Source organism: Falco biarmicus, chromosome 9 (assembly GCF_023638135.1).
Source record: "Falco biarmicus isolate bFalBia1 chromosome 9, bFalBia1.pri, whole genome shotgun sequence".
In the NCBI taxonomy this organism is placed as follows: Eukaryota; Metazoa; Chordata; class Aves; order Falconiformes; family Falconidae; genus Falco; species Falco biarmicus.
The window spans coordinates 15,271,339-15,290,126 of NC_079296.1; the positions used below are offsets into that span (position 1 = coordinate 15,271,339).

At 49.7% G+C, this 18,788-nt stretch overlaps 1 protein-coding gene and 1 long non-coding RNA gene across 2 annotated transcripts; both read right to left on the reverse strand.

The window, feature by feature from the left end:
* Nucleotides 1-1,643: 1,643 nt before the first annotated feature.
* Nucleotides 1,644-14,909, reverse strand: LOC130155069 (golgin subfamily A member 2-like). Its single transcript, XM_056352015.1, has 5 exons — nt 14,865-14,909; nt 4,913-5,236; nt 3,841-3,963; nt 1,904-2,008; nt 1,644-1,805 (listed from the first exon to the last, which is right to left on the reverse strand). Exons 1-5 carry the CDS (start codon nt 14,907-14,909, stop codon nt 1,740-1,742), a joined length of 663 nt encoding a protein of 220 aa, XP_056207990.1. The 3' UTR covers nt 1,644-1,739.
* Nucleotides 14,910-15,049: 140 nt separating this feature from the next.
* LOC130155602 (uncharacterized) lies at nt 15,050-18,146 on the reverse strand. Its single transcript, XR_008824122.1, has 3 exons — nt 18,033-18,146; nt 16,954-17,076; nt 15,050-15,121 (listed from the first exon to the last, which is right to left on the reverse strand). It is a non-coding gene; the product is annotated as an uncharacterized LOC130155602 (long non-coding RNA).
* Nucleotides 18,147-18,788: the final 642 nt, after the last annotated feature.

Consider the following 18,788-nt stretch of genomic DNA (forward strand, 5'->3'; position numbering starts at 1 on the left):
ATCTAGAGGTGTCAATTCAGCTGTTTGCTTAGTTCCAAGTCTTCATTGTGTGCTCCCAGGTTCTTTGAAAAGCAGCAGTAACAGTCGAGCAGTTATTTAAAGTGAAACTTTGCTCTACGCAACTTCCACTTCCATGCCTTAGAATGGAGGCACAGCGGAACACTCACCCAAGGGCAAGATTTCAAGAGCTCTTAAGTAGGTTTTATCTTTTCATTTTAGGAGAGAAAATGTTTCTTAACAGCTTACGTACAGAATTTACAAGTTAAACACAATTTCTCATGCTCGTTTATTTGATTAGAAGTTTCTGAAAAATATTTTCATAAAACTTCCATAGCTTATTGCATGTTCTTGTAAATAATCATAAACCTGTATGTTGACCTCTGTAGGAAATGCACCGATAACAAGTTTAACATTTTGTGAACCCGACTGAAATGTACGAACGTACACATAAAAGAAGGCTAAAACTGGTAATTAAGTCATGAGACAGAAAACAAAAGAAAAAGGATGACAACTCCATAACATGGTAAAGCAACCTTTTACCAAAAAAAAAAACCCAAAAACCCAGCAAAGAAACAAAACCAAAAACCACAAACAGGGGTGAATTGTAGAGAACAGAGACAGTGGGTTGTTTTGACATTGATAACGTGCAGCTGAGAACCTGCAGCAAAGAGTCACATAACTTTGAGGGAGCACGAGAAGAAACCAGCATGAGACAGAAAGAAAGGAGGGATGTGATCTCACCTGTAGAAGGCAAGTGAACAGCAGAGAGTGGCCTGTCGCAGCACTCTCCAAAGGAGCCAGCTGCAGCCAGGTCTTTTACCATCACACTCTCCATGGCAGTCCCTCTGCTGCCTTCTAGTCTCGCCTCATCCAGGGCACGCTCACCCTCTCTGCTTCTTCCTCGGCTGCCCAACCGCTTCACAGAACCAGCCACAGCTGCACCTTGTCTACACCAGCCAACCCACCGCCCCTGAAGCCAGCCCACAGCTGTACATTGTCAGTGCTGATTAACCCAGCTTCGTTCCTCTGCAGTAGCCTACAGTGCACAGTGCTAAGGAATGTGTTGTACGAACCTTCCGGGCTGTTCCGCGTCGATTCACAGTCAGTTACAAAAACTGAACGACATGTCACAGGGCTTACAGCAGGAACTATTGGGAGATTGGTTGCGGAATCTTTTCAAGTCTCGGGGAACCACCAGATGGTTGCAGGACTTCACAACACGCGGAGGAATATTGCTATTGGTAATTGTAGTTTTATTGACCATTATTCCCTGTATGCCGAACTGTGTAAGACCTATGATTCAAAAGTAGTTTAACCTCTAATGTTGTTTCTGTTCAAAATAAAGACGGGGGAAGTGTAGAGAGCTTTATGGCCAGTGCTGGAGGCCACGATGCCTGTGAAGCGCCTTGAAGGCTAAAGAAGAGAGAAAGTACGATAAGGTTGGCTGAACGCCTGGAAGGAAGACGGGATATGAAGCAAGGCCAGAGCGGATGCGCGATGCCACATCTCGGCGGCTGGCTGGCTGAGAACATGAAACCCGCAGAGATAAGAAAGAAGAGAGAAAAAAAACGCAAGAAGTTCAGTGCATTTGCAGCTTAGTAATTGACCAATTATACGTGGCCAAGAAGTGCGTGAACAGTATTGATTAACCAAGGATATTTTAGTATGGGGCGCGTGAACAGCAAACGAGGATATTATAAGCGTGGGTTCTGGACTAATAAAAGGTCTTCTGGTCGAACTCAGGAGTCCACGTCATCATCTCCGCAGGCCACATGCTCCTCCTTCTCGTCTGCCATTGCACGGACCTGCAAGGCCACACAATAAAAGTCAAAACAGCGTTCATGGTGCATTCACTCCTGCCTGTGTTTGTCTAAAGCAGCTGTGATGCTGCCCCTGGTGTTACCTGTTCAGAGAGCTGCTGCACCTGCTGCTGCCAAATGCTCCACACCTTCACTTTCTCTACATACTGCTCTCTTTCTGCCTGGAGCTGGTGAACGGACTCCGAGAGCTGTTCAAAACAAAATTAAACACAAAGAAAATCGTATTGGCTAAATAAATTTGGCAGTGACCGCTTCAGGGATAAAGCCTGAAGAAACCAGTGTTAACACAAAGCTCAGGCTGCATTCTTCTGCCACACAAGTTTCTTTACAGACATGAAGATTTGAATGTCATTTCGTACAACCCCTGAGCAACCTGGGTTTCCAGGCCTGCCTTCTCCTCCAGTGCCACCTGCAACTGCTGCTTTGCATCCAGACTCCCTGCCTGATTTGACAACTGCCAAGAAAAATCAAAAAGTTATGGCAAAATGTTAACACTCCACTTCTGCATAGCCTTTCCCCTGACAGTAACCTGCCACTTATGATCCATGTTGCAACCCTAAAGTGCTCCGACTCACGGTGATGTCCAATGGAAAAAAAAAAAAAAAAAGAAAAAAAGAGGGGGGAAAGGAGATTTCTGTGTTTCACAGCCAAGAAAGCTGAAGTGGCTGAGACGGGAAGGGTCTGCCTCGCGTTAAGACACCAATGGCAGCAGAAGCTCATGCCAACAATCAGCTTTTCTGCCCTATTAGCGCCAAGTGAGCTTCTGAACAGCATTCTCCTGACGCAGGATTTTTACAAGACGGCAACTGGAAAAAGAAATCTGTCATGACATATTGCAATTAAATATTAGTTTTCAAATGATTTCTGAAACCCCAGGCACAACGGTCCACATAACAGCCAATCAGATCAAAATGTATCTCTCCGTGCCAAGAAAACGAGAGCGGGGAAAAAACTGGGAAAACAAGAAGGAACATAATTCTCCTTTTTCAGAACAGGACTAAAACTGCAGATGCAGGTAGGCCTGCACTGCAAGACCAAATGCCAGCTCAGCAACAGCACTGGACCACCCATCTTCACCTCACCCTCCAGTGTGAAACCAGCCTCTTTCTCTGAGATCTAACTTAAACTGAGCTTACGAGCATTCACTGAAAATAATCCCCGTGACAAGAGCAAAACCCCAATCAAAATACATGCTTTCTGGTGCTAGACAGGCACACCCAGCACCCTCAGAGCTAACAGTATGTCACGTCACTCGGGTTCTACCGGTACGCAACCTACACGTACAAGGTCCAGCTGGAGGGACTTTCAGCTTTTCACTCTGTCTGCTGGACAGAACGGCTGCTGTATTATCACACAAAAAAAGGAGAAAAGGAATACCAAAGGCAAATCGGAGTGAACTCTGTTCCGTCTTGCGGGTTTCACTGCATCTACCTGGTACCGCTGGTGATTACTATAGTTACGTTTATTGATAAAAGACGCACAGATATGTAGTAAATACGAGTTACTTTATGACAACTGAACTGAAACAATGGTAGGAAAATAAGCTACCAAAAAGAAGCAAGTGAAACGAAAATCAGAGCTTTGCCACAGCAACAGCGGAAGACAACTCTGGGCTACCAAATTTGACTTCCCTGAGCTTCTATCCCAATTTGATCAAGCCTTACATTTAAATAAACTGCCCAAAAAGCATTTTTTTAAAAAGGCTGGGGTTTTATGTTTGTGCCTGAACACGTTTCTGTGGCTTATTGGCATAGTTCCTGCCCTTTCCTCTTCAGAAGCCTGGCAACATGAAGACGCTAAAGCCTGTAAATGCTTGACTCAAAGGATCTGACTTCCTGCCCAAACCTATTTAAACCCAGCACTGGAACTTGCCAGACTGTGCATCCCCTGCGCAAGTTTCATTGCCTGTTGTAAAACGGGTTGGCAGGAGTAACTAGACAGCTTCCTCAGGGCAGCTGTTCAGAAAAACCAAAGAGCAAGGAGGTAGCAAATGAGCTGGGACAAAGACCGAGGCACTCACATTCTCTGGAGGCTGCTGGTCATCGCCCGTGGGAGTCTCGGGCCGACCGTCGTCTTTAGTTTTGCGTTTTTTCTTAGCTCCTGCAGCTGCTCCAGGGCTCTTCTTCTGCTGATACTCCTTCAGCTGTGAAAAATAATAATAATAATGATCTGAAATCCAAACAGAATATGCCTTCCGTGAGAATGATGTCAACCCCCCAGCCCCAACTCCACTGGCTAAAAAGACCAAGAGAAATGCTCTTCAATGAGTTTGTCGCTCCGGCGGAAGAAAAATAAAAATCAAAACACGTCCAGAAAAGGCTAACCTAAGATCTAATGCGATGAGTGTTCAACTTTTGTATACAGCTAAGAGTTTTTGGGAAACGACTTGATACTCCATCCTGCAACTACAAGGAGATGAAAAGAAGTATCTCGGGGTGGGGTTTTTTTAGGGTTCTAACTAAGAGCATTAAGGAAAAATGAATAAAGGGCAATTAAATCTGAATGTCAAGTGAAACATCAACACCTGACAGTAAGGTCTCCCACTCTGTGAAACACTTTGAGGAGGAAAATTACAATCCTCACAGACAAACGCCACGTTAATACAAGCAGCGTAGTCACTGTGAACTAAGGGGAGAAGCAACCTACAACGGATTTTTCAATCGCACCCGCTTCACCCCGGAGAAGCTAGTCTGATAAGCCGTTCGCTTGAATTCGGCTGGGTCTTCCGAGCCGAATCGTTCGTGCTCCAGCAGGGTGAAGCCCCCAGGCAAGCGAGCCCCAGGCAGTTCGGTCAACTGCCCGTTTCCGCAGCCCGCCCTCCGCCCCCCCGCCGGGCCGGGCCGGGCCGGGCCGCGCCTCGGCCTCCAGGTGGGGAAAGAAGGACCCGTTATTGGCAGAACTCCAAAATGGAAGCCCGAACCGCTCCAGGACACTTTCCCCTCGCAAGGACTTTCACATACGCCGCCCACGCCGCGGCCGGGGAAATAAGTAACATGAGACCAAAAAACCCCAAAAAAGGGTGTGGGGGAGGCCAGGGGGAGGGAAAACCGCCAAACCGAACCCGGCGGATCCACGGCACCGCCGCCCCTCACCTTCTCCTTGCCCGCCGCCAGCCAGCTCTGCCCGCTGCCGCCCGCCACGGCCGCCCCGCGCCTGGGCCGCCTTAGCTTCGCCCACCAGCGGCGCCAGCAGCCAGGGCCCGCCCAGCCTGCGCTGCCGCCCTGGAGGCCCGGCCCATCGCCGTGCCGCGACGTGCCCGGCCCACCGCCGGGCCCCGCCTCGTGGCCGGGCTCCACCGGCTCGGGCTCGTCGGCGGGCCGCGGCTCGCGGCCGGGGTCCACCGGCTCGGGCTCGCCGCCAGGCTGCGGCGGCTCGGGCTCGCGGTCGGGCTGCGGCGGCTCGGGCTCGCCGCCGGGCTGCGGCCCATGTCCGTGCCCCGCCGGGCCCGGCAACTCTGCTTTTGCCTCCTTCTCCTCAGGAGCAGGTGCCACCTTGCAGTGCCTGCTCCCCATGTTGGAGCCCGCACCGCCCGCTGCTCGGGTGACAGCCCGCACCGCCCGCTGCTCGGGTGACAGCCCGCACCGTCCGCTGCTCGGGTGACACCTGGCTGCCCGGCGTGCCCCACCCAGAGCTCACCTGCAGCTTCCCGGAGACGTTTGTTCCCCGGCGCTGACGGCACAGTGGGCCCTGTCGCTGGGAGACTCCACTTCCCAGCGTGCCCCGCGGCGCGCCCGCGCCTGCCGCTCCCGGCCGGCCCCGCGCGCACCCGGCCGGCCCGGCGGGAGGCGGCAGCCCTGGCCGAGCGGGTCCCGCCGAGCGCGGGTCGCAGCGCGCCCGCCCCGCCGCGGCCCGGGCCCGGCCGGTAGGAGCCGGGTCCCCGTGTTACAGATTTGCTAACGGTTACAATTAACTAACCTTATTTGATTTTATAAAATCATTTTCATAGAACTGTAGAGGAATAAGAAATATATTTTAGTGGAACTAGCAGCTGCACCACACAAGCTGCTGTGGAATCCTCTGTACAGCCCTGTACCACGGCCAAGGACTGAGAGCAACCGAATGAAACAACTCGTAGCTACCTGCCAAGAAACCGTGAACTTTAATAATAGTGATATAAAGAAATGGCATGGAATGGGGACAATCAGTTACGGGTAAATATATTTACACAAAGAATGTAGGTCTAGTAATTAGGACTCACTCACGCACCCGGCCGTCCATAAAGAAGTGTCCGCTTATCTCCCTCACATCGGGGTCGGCAAGTTTTTCATTCCGAGATTTCGGTACCAGCCGCTCCCCGCCCCCGCCGCGGGCCGTGCCTGCGCTGAGGCGGCGCGGCCCGGCCCCTGACGCGGCGCCGCTCTGCTCTGCCAGGGCCTCCGGTGGCGGCCGGCGGAGCGGCGCGGCCGGCTGCAGGTCCGCGGTGAGGCCCTGCGCGGGCTGGGGGGAGCGGGCCCTGCTCCAGGGCTGCCCCGGCCGCCGTCTGTGGCACGGCCCGGCCCGGCCCGGCCCGGCACGGCACGGCACGGCCCGGCCCGGCCCGGCACGGCCGGGGGTGTGTTTTCTTGGGGCGGAGCTGCCGGCCTCGCCCCCCGGCGCTGCCTCGTCCTGGCAGCGCCTCTGAACACCGAAATTGTGGGGGTTACGGTCTTATTGTCACCTGACGCTGTAAATCTACAAAACGCCGTAGAATATGATGGGGGGTGGGGCAACGTTACAGAAACCCATCAGTCTTTTACCTGAGCTTCCCCCCTCCCTGCCCAGGAGACACGTTTTCCCTTTTTTCTCCTCTTTTATCCACTGACAGACACATCAGAGGATTTTCTGGTTAGTGCCCCCCAGCACCGCAGCATCTTCCCCTGGGCTGAGGTAGCGTGAAATGTCTCCTGTGCTCTACAGATGCCCCCTCCCGCGTCCTGCCGACCTAATGGAACCAGCCAAGAAGCCCTGCAGTATGAAATCGAAGAGCTGAAGCAGAAAGACCTTGCTCTAGACCAGGAAACTGCACAATTCTTGTCCGAGTACGTCCTTGGCGAGCTCAGTGTCCGCTGTGATGCCTCAGTTGGTTTTGTTTAAAAAAAAAAATACGGTCTAGGGCTTAGAGCTAAAAGCCGTCCTCTTACGCCACTGCTTTTATCATGGCGTTGTGCAACGTTGATTACAGCGTTGTTTTGATTTATGGGACCCGTTAAGGGAGAATTCTTTCCACTTTATTTGGTAAAGCAAACCCAGGTTTCACTAGGAGCTGGGATAGGAGCATTTTAACTTTACCCCAGGTGTTGCTGAGGCAATTACCTGTGAACTGGGAATGAATGGTTTTAACCGTCGTGATGCTATGACACATCATGCTACCAGAAGGCCTTGTTCATGTGAGAATTAAAATTGAGATTGTGGCTTGTATGACCTGCCCGGTTTAGCCCCGGATGAAACGGTTTCCTTATTTGTTCCATCCCGATCAAGTGTCTATTTCTTTCCTGTCTGAATCGAGTGGGTTAAACGTTTGTGGTCAAGAAGCAGAGGTGTTTCCCAGGCAAGCGAAGGGCCTGGAAAGAGATGGGTGCCGCTTACAGGGTAGCGCAACTGCTTTAACTGTGGTTGCTTATGACCTACTGTGGCAGCTGCTTATTAGCAGCTCTTTTGAGATCAAGTTGCTGCTTGGTTTTTAAAGAGAGGGTATCTCTGTGGGTTATTTGTTGCAAAGGAGTGTTATTTTCTAAGGTCACGTGTAGTACAGAGAATGGAAACGGCAGAGCAACAAAGGCTGTTCCCAAAGCTTTTTTGCTTTACCACCACGCCTTTTTTTTTCACTAGCTACAGATTAGAGATACAGATACAAACTGAATTCACCACAGCCTATTCCTGTTTCTACTTGATTCTGAGAATTCAGGTGGGTTGGGGTTTTTTTGTAAGTCGATGCGGCAAAAAAAAACCCACTCAAAATGAGGGTCTACTTATTTGTAGCTTTCGTGTTGATGACTTGCAGCAACTGTACTTGCTGCCTTCGGATTCTGCTTTGGATAGTGCCAGGCTTGAGCGTCTCAAATCTCCTTGCTGTGCTGGGTCAGTAGGGGCAACACTCGCCGTGCGGCATTTTTGACCTTTTCTGCTTTTATTGCTACAGAGGCTACAGCCTGGAGGAATTGGAGCAGCACATTTCTCTGCTCGCTCCATGAGTACAATGATATTAAAGATGCTGGGCAGATGCTGCTGGGCAAACTGGGTAAGGAAGGGGAAAAGTGTTGATGAACAACTCAGTCAATGTTTTCATGTAGACAGAGAGAGAGAAGGTACTACGCCACGAAGGCAGAGCTTGTTTTAAAGATTCTTGAATTCTAGGGCTTTCATTGCCCAGCCACTTGTGCAGGCACAAACACTTCTGTCGTTATTTTCGCAGGATGTGTTTAGAACCGAACATGCGAAAGAATTGTCATCTACTGCTATTTTAGTCTGTGTTATGTACTGCCAAACTTTGTTCAGTCTTACCAATTTTTGTCAGTTTTGCTCTTCATATACTTTAAAAGAGTGTTGAGACAAGCAGAGAGCGCAGCTGCAAAACCTTAGGTTGGTTCCTTAGCTATGGGAGGTTCTGTGAGAGAGTTAGGGGCTACTGGGAGGAAAACACAACTTTTCTGACTGGTCTGATACTTCTGTAATGAAAATAGCCGTCTTTCTTTTCCAGCTGTTATCCGAGGGGTTACTACAAAGCAGCTCTACCCTGAATACATACGATCTGGAGCTTAGCGACTAGTATTGAACCTGAAGATTGCCCCGTCCTGCAAAGCTGACACTTACTGGGCCGTGACGGTTTGGTGTGGTATTGGTTCAGAACGGACAGAAGGTGGCCTCAGAAGCTGTGTGTGGAATTGCAACAGCGCGTGCATGAACAGCCTTATTTCCGAGCAGCTTTACAACGTGAAAGCTGTTGAATCTGTCAGCTGTGTCCTGCTTGTGGGAAAGGGATGTAGGACTTTGGATGATTTTGTCTCCTGTCTGATGGGACAGTATTTTTTTTTTTTCGTTTGTTGGAAAGGCCGTAATTCAGGTTGATGTGAAGACTCTTCCCGTGGAGACCTTGCTTCTCTCCAGCATCCAGGGGCTGTTTGGTTACTGAATAATAGAGGAAGCGAGGGCATGCAAACGTGCAATGTAATAGCTGCTTTGAAAGAAAAGAAAAAACCCTCGGAAGCAGCAAGGGAAGAAGGCTGAATTTGTGGTGGCTTGGGGGTTGGTTTTGTTTTATGATCACATCTGGGTGAGTCTGGGTATTCTGCATTTTTGTACTTAACTGCTCGGGTAGCTAGAGGTTCTGTATCATTTCTGTGGTGAATGGCAAAAGGTGAAGTTGTATTGAACTGTCCTGTCTGAATAAAGCAGCTGTCACATTTCTCAGGAATTCACTTATTGAAGAGCCTATAAAACAGCGCGTGAACCTGGGAGCAAATTCTTAACCTCTGATCTGAGACAACTGGAACATCTATTACTCAAATGTTTTCTGAGGACTCTCAATGGTGACGGTGTGGCAGCGCTACCCAGTAATGGGTAGGTGCCGAATTACCTTTACTGCTACAGAGGCTACAGCCTGGAGGAACTGGAGCAGCACATTTCGTTCTTGCGGCTAAAACAGGAACAGTCAAAAGTAAGGAGGAAGCGAGTGGTGCGGCAGAGCGGTAATAAGGGGAGCAGCGGCGATGATGAAAATGCTATCGGCAGACGCGTTACAGAGGGGTGGAGGAGAGTGCGCTTGGAAAGTATGAAAGAGGGAGCGCACGCGTTTCCCGTGATATTACAAGATAGACACCCAGGCCAGTATCAGGCATTTCACTGGGAAATGATTAAGGAACTACGGAAAACTGTCACGCAAAATGCACTATATTCTCCTTTTACACAAATTTTGTTAGAGAACGTGATGATGGGTCCGCAGCTAGTGACTCTGCTAGAATGGATCCGTGACAAAGTGCTGGACTTTCCACCTGATGGCACCTGGAAAATTCCTGCCTGGCAAGCAGTCGGCAGGCGATTGTGTGATGCTGCTGTGGAGGGGGACTCTGTGGCAGGCATGTGTTTAGCGCCTTGCTGGCAAATTCTGACTCCTCTTTTGCCAAGCGTGGGCTAATTCTACTAACGGTGCTAAACCAGGGGAGGCTGTAAATCCCCCCGACAGCGCGGCTCTTCTCAACACACCGCCAGCGATGGCGATTCCCTCCACACCTCCTCTGCCCCCAGAGCTCCTGTCACTGATTGCAGCGACCCTCACAGCACAGGACCGAGCGCGGGAACAGGACAACTCGGACAATGATTCCATTGACACCGATAAACCTTTGGACCCAGGTCCTATAGACCCGGAAGAGGAGCTAGACCTTTTTCCTCCTCCCCCTGATGCACTGGCTGTATGTTCGGGGAGGGTGAAAGGGGGTCTGAGGGATCGGTGGCAGGAATGCAGGCGGGAAGCGCTTAAGCGAGGGCATTTGGGAGGCGCCATGGCACGTTCACTATTTTGTCAGCCAAATCAACCTGCAGAGTGGCAGCCTGTGCAATACGAGGCTGTTAAAGGGTTAAGCAAAGCCGTGCGGGAAGGGGGGATCCATAACACATTTGCTGTGTCCCTTCTTGGAGTGATGGCAGAGCCTTATACACTCACACCATGTGATTATTGGAAGTCATTGCTTTGTGTGGTACGCACACCGACGCAGTGCATGTGGTTATCTGGTTTTTGCGAGCTATGTGTAGTGGCCTCGATTGAAAAGCTTAATCGGGGAACTGCTGTGAACTGTGAGCCGTTGGCTGGAGAAAATAATTGTGCCGACCGATCCTGTGACTCAGGCAAGGCATCCCAGGGACAGCTATTTGCAGACGGAGGAGATGGCTACGAAGGCAGTCCGGGTAGGGGGATACGGGAGTCTGGGCGAGCCTCTAGTGCGTCCTTCGCCACGGTCTTGCAGGGTCCTAGAGAGTCATAGACTAACTTTATTGATCGGCTTCAGAATAGTTTGCAACAACAAGTCGAGCATGAGGAAGCTCAAGGGTTGCTTTTAAAACAATTAGCTGTGATAATGCCAATGAAAAGTGAACATGGGCATCGCAGCCCTTGCACAGGCGCAACCCCAACACGTGTCAAATGGTTATAACCCAGAACTCACAGCAGACTGTAACTCCCAGGTTGAGTTCTGGAATGCAGCGTGACACGTTTTTGCTTCTCTAATCTCTTCTGTAAGAATAGTGCACGCTCTTAACTGGCTTCGTAAATAAGGCTGCTGGCTTGCTAAAGAAAGTAATGCTACAATACTATTTCTTATTTTTCCTGGCTTATTAACAGGTGTCGATTCTGTCCGTCGTATGTTGCTACAGAACCGAGTTGCTATTGATTTTTATTATTAGCGCAGGGACAAGGGTGTGAAGGCTTTGATAGGTTGCGTTACGTCAGTCTGAGTGACCACCATGAATCAATCCACAAAAGCATACAAAACTTAAAACAAAGATCCGCAGCAGAGCCAGGGGTGGGAGGCCTTTGGTCTCTTCTCACGGCTGGGAAACTTTGGGCCGTGGATCAAAAGTAGTCCAGGATTTATTATAATCGCCTTAACCCCCGTATTGATGTTTGCCTTACGTCTCCTATGCCTTTTTGTCCTGTATTCAGCGTTTAGCTGAGTGTGACATAAATCAGGTCACGGGCACCCAGCTACACACAACCTTTGCCTTGTCGCAATTCACAAGCAAAAAAGAGGAGGATAGAGAACGTCTGAAGAGATATACAGGAGAGGAAAATAGGGAATGGCTGACCTAACGAGAGATGAGAGAACAGCTAGGTATTGTGAAGGAGAGGAGGAAAGACGAACACGGTTATCTAGTGACAAATAGGTGTCTGCATGCGTGTAGCGGTACATAGCTATGCAACTGCGTGAATGATTTCTGCCCTGAGCCTGGTGGTACGTGCAGCTGTGGTTTGTGTCCGGGCTCAGAGATGTCAATACGGGCTTCTCTGTTACGGTCAAGTGTCTCTGGTTGCATTAAAAAACAAAACCAAACCAAACCAAAACAAAACAAAAAACACAGTGACTTTAATAAGACTGCAACCTGATCGAATTCCAAGAAATGTGAGATAAGATGAACTTCTGAATTTTGTTCATAAGCTGTAATGGAGTGCTACCTATATATGAATGCTAGAACATAGCTCTATTTCAGTGTGACCAGATTTAGCATGCAACTGCATCAGCATATTGACAGAATACCTTTTGAGTTATTTCTTTTTTTCATAACCTCTAAACTGGGAACAGCTCAAGGTGAAAAGAGACTGTTCAAATCCTCAGCTGTTGCCTCAGAAGGAATAACGTGTTCTTTGTGTACAGGTGAATTTAACACAGCTGAACATTTGTTTTGGGTTAGAAGTATCTGTCACACCTTCATCCCCACCACCACAACCTTTAAGGTCGGTGGGAAAAGCATTCTGTACTCTGTTGCAGCGGGGAAACTTCAGTTGAGCTGCAGTAGTTTGCGTACGTAACTGCAGCTCCTTTGGTGAAAATGAAGTTGTCGTAGAAGTTAGACTTTAACTTGAGTAACATACCCTTTGATACCTTGTAAGCGAGAAAGATTGTGTCCTGACAGCATGCTCTTTCCCACGCTTGTGCCTAGAGTTGTACTTGAAATCAGTTTGCGTGTTAAGTTTAAACCTAATCACACAGATATCTCAAAGTCCACAAAGATACATCACTGCTTAGGGGATTCTTGCGGTATAGCAAGTGCAAAACCCGTTCCAAAGTAACGATCTAGTGAAGCGTTTTCTTTCAGGAACACCATTTTCCCACTTCTCATAGATTATACACCATACAACGTAATATCTCTCCATAAAGTGTCTTGTGGCTAAACCGCATTCTGCAAACTTGTATTAGAAATAGATGTTTGCACTTTCACCTGCCGAAGTTCCCTAAGCTAAAGGATTGCGACCTAGGCAATGCTACGAAGCTCAAAGATCGTGACAACAGTGATGGAGAAGAGTGATTTAACACGTAGTTGATTTATGGTTCATACAGGACTATATCACACTACAAAACCGGTATTAATTCAGAGTTGTGGATGTACTGCATGTTCAGGTAATAGTTTCTCTACAATTTAAAAAAAAAAAAAGTGACTAAGCTATAAATACCGTATACTCTTATCTTTCCCTATTTTTTAAGCATTTTTTTATTTCCCTGTTTGTGTATAGTTTTCTATACCTATCTAGATATAAACCACCAACACAAAGCAACCAGAACATTTTGAGAAACTTTTATAGTTAACTTCTGCATTTAATTCCAGTAACAATCTAGAGGTGTCCATTCAGCTGTTTGCTTAGTTCCAAGCCTTCATTGTGTGCTCCCAGGTTCTTTGAAAAGCAGCAATAACAGTCGAGCAGTTATTTAAAGTGAAACTTTGCTCTACGCAACTTCCACTTCCATGCTTTAGAATGGAGGCACAGCGGAACACTCACCCAAGGGCAAGATTTCAAGAGCTCTTAAGTAGGTTTTATCTTTTCATTTTAGGAGAGAAAATGTTTCTTAACAGCTTACATACAGAATTTACAAGTTAAACACAATTTCTCATGCTCGTTTATTTGATTAGAAGTTTCTGAAAAATATTTTCATAACACTTCCATAGCTTATTGCATGTTCTTGTAAATAATCATAAACCTGTATGTTGACCTCTGTAGGAAATGCACCGATAACAAGTTTAACATTTTGTGAACCCGACTGAAATGTACGAACGTACACATAAAAGAAGGCTAAAACTGGTAATTAAGTCATGAGACAGAAAACAAAAGAAAAAGGATGACAACTCCATAACATGGTAAAGCAACCTTTTACCAAAAAAAAAACCCAAAAACCCAGCAAAGAAACAAAACCAAAAACCACAAACAGGGGTGAATTGTAGAGAACAGAGACAGTGGGTTGTTTTGACATTGATAACGTGCAGCTGAGAACCTGCAGCAAAGAGTCACATAACTTTGAGGGAGCACGAGAAGAAACCAGCATGAGACAGAAAGAAAGGAGGGATGTGATCTCACCTGTAGAAGGCAAGTGAACAGCAGAGAGTGGCCTGTCGCAGCACTCTCCAAAGGAGCCAGCTGCAGCCAGGTCTTTTACCATCACACTCTCCATGGCAGTCCCTCTGCTGCCTTCTAGTCTCGCCTCATCCAGGGCACGCTCACCCTCTCTGCTTCTTCCTCGGCTGCCCAACCGCTTCACAGAACCAGCCACAGCTGCACCTTGTCTACACCAGCCAACCCACCGCCCCTGAAGCCAGCCCACAGCTGTACATTGTCAGTGCTGATTAACCCAGCTTCGTTCCTCTGCAGTAGCCTACAGTGCACAGCGCTAAGGAATGTGTTGTACGAACCTTCCGGGCTGTTCCGCGTCGATTCACAGTCAGTTACAAAAACTGAACGACATGTCACAGGGCTTACGGCAGGAACTATTGGGAGATTGGTTGCGGAATCTTTTCAAGTCTCGGGGAACCACCAGATGGTTGCAGGACTTCACAACACGCGGAGGAATATTGCTATTGGTAATTGTAGTTTTATTGACCATTTTTCCCTGTATGCCGAACTGTGTAAGACCTATGATTCAAAAGTAGTTTAACCTCTAATGTTGTTTCTGTTCAAAATAAAGACGGGGGAAGTGTAGAGAGCTTTATGGCCAGTGCTGGAGGCCACGATGCCTGTGAAGGGCCTTGAAGGCTAAAGAAGAGAGAAAGTACGATAAGGTTGGCTGAACGCCTGGAAGGAAGACGGGGTATGAAGCAAGGCCAGAGCGGATGCGCGATGCCACATCTCGGTGGCTGGCTGGCTGAGAACATGAAACCCGCAGAGATAAGAAAGAAGAGAGAAAAAAAACGCAAGAAGTTCAGTGCATTTGCAGCTTAGTAATTGACCAATTATACGTGGCCAAGAAGTGCGTGAACAGTATTGATTAACCAAGGATATTTTAGTATGGGGCGCGTGAACAGCAAACGAGGATATTATAAGCGTGGGTTCTGGACTAATAAAAGGTCTTCTGGTCGAACTCAGGAGTCCACGTCATCATCTCCGCAGGCCACATGCTCCTCCTTCTCGTCTGCCATTGCACGGACCTGCAAGGCCACACAATAAAAGTCAAAACAGCGTTCATGGTGCATTCACTCCTGCCTGTGTTTGTCTAAAGCAGCTGTGATGCTGCCCCTGGTGTTACCTGTTCAGAGAGCTGCTGCACCTGCTCCTGCCAAATGCTCCACACCTTCACTTTCTCTACATACTGCTCTCTTTCTGCCTGGAGCTGGTGAACGGACTCCGAGAGCTGTTCAAAACAAAATTAAACACAAAGAAAATCGTATTGGCTAAATAAATTTGGCAGTGACCGCTTCAGGGATAAAGCCTGAAGAAACCAGTGTTAACACAAAGCTCAGGCTGCATTCTTCTGCCACACAAGTTTCTTTACAGACATGAAGATTTGAATGTCATTTCGTACAACCCCTGAGCAACCTGGGTTTCCAGGCCTGCCTTCTCCTCCAGTGCCACCTGCAACTGCTGCTTTGCATCCGGACTCCCTGCCTGATTTGACAACTGCCAACAAAAATCAAAAAGTCATGGCAAAATGTTAACACGCCACATCTGCATAGCCTTTCCCCTGACAGTAACCTGCCACTTATGATCCATGTTGCAACCCTAAAGTGCTCCGACTCACGGTGATGTCCAATGGGAAAAAAAAAAAAAAAAGAAAAAAAGAGGGAGGAAAGGAGATTTCTGTGTTTCACAGCCAAGAAAGCTGAAGTGGCTGAGACGGGAAGGGTCTGCCTCGCGTTAAGACACCAATGGCAGCAGAAGCTCATGCCAACAATCAGCTTTTCTGCCCTATTAGCGCCAAGTGAGCTTCTGAACAGCATTCTCCTGATGCAGGATTTTTACAAGACGGCAACTGGAAAAAGAAATCTGTCATGACATATTGCAATTAAAGATTAGTTTTCAAATGATTTCTGAAACCCCAGGCACAACGGTCCACATAACAGCCAATCAGATCAAAATGTATCTCTCCGTGCCAAGAAAACGAGAGCGGGGAAAAAACTGGGAAAACAAGAAGGAACATAATTCTCCTTTTTCAGAACAGGACTAAAACTGCAGATGCAGGTAGGCCTGCACTGCAAGACCAAATGCCAGCTCAGCAACAGCACTGGACCACCCATCTTCACCTCACCCTCCAGTGTGAAACCAGCCTCTTTCTCTGAGATCTAACTTAAACTGAGCTTACGAGCATTCACTGAAAATAATCCCCGTGACAAGAGCAAAACCCCAATCAAAATACATGCTTTCTGGTGCTAGACAGGCACACCCAGCACCCTCAGAGCTAACAGTATGTCACGTCACTCGGGTTCTACTGGTACGCAACCTACACGTACAAGGTCCAGCTGGAGGGACTTTCAGCTTTTCACTCTGTCTGCTGGACAGAACGGCTGCTGTATTATCACACAAAAAAAGGAGAAAAGGAATACCAAAGGCCAATCGGAGTGAACTCTGTTCCGTCTTGCGGGTTTCACTGCATCTACCTGGTACCGCTGGTGATTACTATAGTTACGTTTATTGATAAAAGACGCACAGATATGTAGTAAATACGAGTTACTTTATGACAACTGAACTGAAGCAATGGTAGGAAAATAAGCTACCAAAATGATGCAAGTGAAACGAAAATCAGAGCTTTGCCACAGCAACAGCGGAAGACAACTCTGGGCTACCAAATTTGACTTCCCTGAGCTTCTATCCCAATTTGATCAAGCCTTACATTTAAATAAACTGCCTGAAAAGAATTGGTTTAAAAAGGCTGGGGTTTTATGTTTGTGCCTGAACACGTTTCTGTGACTTATTGGCATAGTTCCTGCCCTTTCCTCTTCAGAAGCCTGGCAACATGAAGACGCTAAAGCCTGTAAATGCTTGACTCAAAGGATCTGACTTCCTGCCTAAACCTATTTAAACCCAGCACTGGAACTTGCCAGACTGTGCATCCCCTGCGCAAGTTTCATTGCCTGTTGTAAAACGGGTTGGCAGGAGTAACTAGACAGCTTCCTCAGGGCAGCTGTTCAGAAAAACCAAAGAGCAAGGAGGTAGCAAATGAGCTGGGACAAAGACCGAGGCACTCACATTCTCTGGAGGCTGCTGGTCATCGCCCGTGGGAGTCTCGGGCCGACCGTCGTCTTTAGTTTTGCGTTTTTTCTTAGCTCCTGCAGCTGCTCCAGGGCTCTTCTTCTGCTGATACTCCTTCAGCTGTGAAAAATAATAATAATAATGATCTGAAATCCAAACAGAATATGCCTTCCGTGAGAATGATGTCAACCCCCCAGCCCCAACTCCACTGGCTAAAAAGACCAAGAGAAATGCTCTTCAATGAGTTTGTCGCTCCGGCGGAAGAAAAATAAAAATCAAAACACGTCCAGAAAAGGCTAACCTAAGATCTAATGCGATGAGTGTTCAACTTTTGTATACAGCTAAGAGTTGCTGGGAAACGACTTGATACTCCATCCGGCAACTACAAGGAGATGAAAAGAAGTATCTTGGGGTGGAGTATTTTTAGGGTTCTAACTAAGAGCATTAAGGAAAAATGAATAAAGGGCAATTAAATCTGAATGTCAAGTGAAACATCAACACCTGACAGTAAGGTCTCCCACTCTGTGAAACACTTTGAGAAGGAACATTACAGTCCTTACAGACAAATGCCATGTTAATACAAGCAGCGTAGTCACTGTGAACTAAGGGGAGAAGCAACCTACAACGGATTTTTCAATCGCACCCGCTTCACCCAGGAGAAGCTAGTCTGATAAGCCATTCGCTTGAATTCGGCTGGGTCTTCCGAGCCGAATCGTTCGTGCTCCAGCAGGGTGAAGCCCCCAGGCAAGCGAGCCCCAGGCAGTTCGGTCAACTGCCCGTTTCCCCAGCCCGCAGCCCGCCCTCCGCCCCCCCGCCGGGCCGGGCCGGGCCGGGCCGCGCCTCGGCCTCCAGGTGGGGAAAGAAGGACCCGTTATTGGCAGAACTCCAAAACAGAAGCCCGAACCGCTCCAGGACACTTTCCCCTCGCAAGGACTTTCACATACGCCGCCCACGCCGCGGCCGGGGAACTAAGTAACATGAGACCAAAAAAACCCAAAAAAGGGTGTGGGGGAGGCCAGGGGGAGGGAAAACCGCCAAACCGAACCCGGCAGATCCACGGCACCGCCGCCCCTCACCTTCTCCTTGCCCGCCGCCAGCCAGCTCTGCCCGCTGCCGCCCGCCACGGCCGCCCCGCGCCTGGGCCGCCTTAGCTTCGCCCACCAGCGGCGCCAGCAGCCAGGGCCCGCCCAGCCTGCGCTGCCGCCCTGGAGGCCCGGCCCATCGCCGTGCCGCGACGTGCCCGGCCCACCGCCGGGCCCCGCCTCGTGGCCGGGCTCCACCGGCTCGGGCTCGTCGGCGGGCCGCGGCTCGTGGCCGGGCTCCACCGGCTCGGGCTCGCCGCCAGGCTGCGGCGGCTCGGGCTCGCGGTCGGGCTGCGGCGGCTCGGGCTCGCCGCCGGGCTGCGGCCCATGTCCGTGCCCCGCCGGGCCCGGCAACTCTGCTTTTGCCTCCTTCTCCTCAGGAGCAGGTGCCACCTTGCAGTGCCTGCTCCCCATGTTGGAGCCCGCACCGCCCGCTGCTCGGGTGACAGCCCGCACTGCCCGCTGCTCGGGTGACACCTGGCTGCCCGGCGTGCCCCACCCAGAGCTCACCTGCAGCTTCCCGGAGACGTTTGTTCCCCGGCGCTGACGGCACAGTGGGCCCTGTCGCTGGGAGACTCCACTTCCCAGCGTGCCCCGCGGCGCGCCCGCGCCTGCCGCTCCCGGCCGGCCCCGCGCGCACCCGGCCGGCCCGGCGGGAGGCGGCAGCCCTGGCCGAGCGGGTCCCGCCGAGCGCGGGTCGCAGCGCGCCCGCCCCGCCGCGGCCCGGGCCCGGCCGGTAGGAGCCGGGTC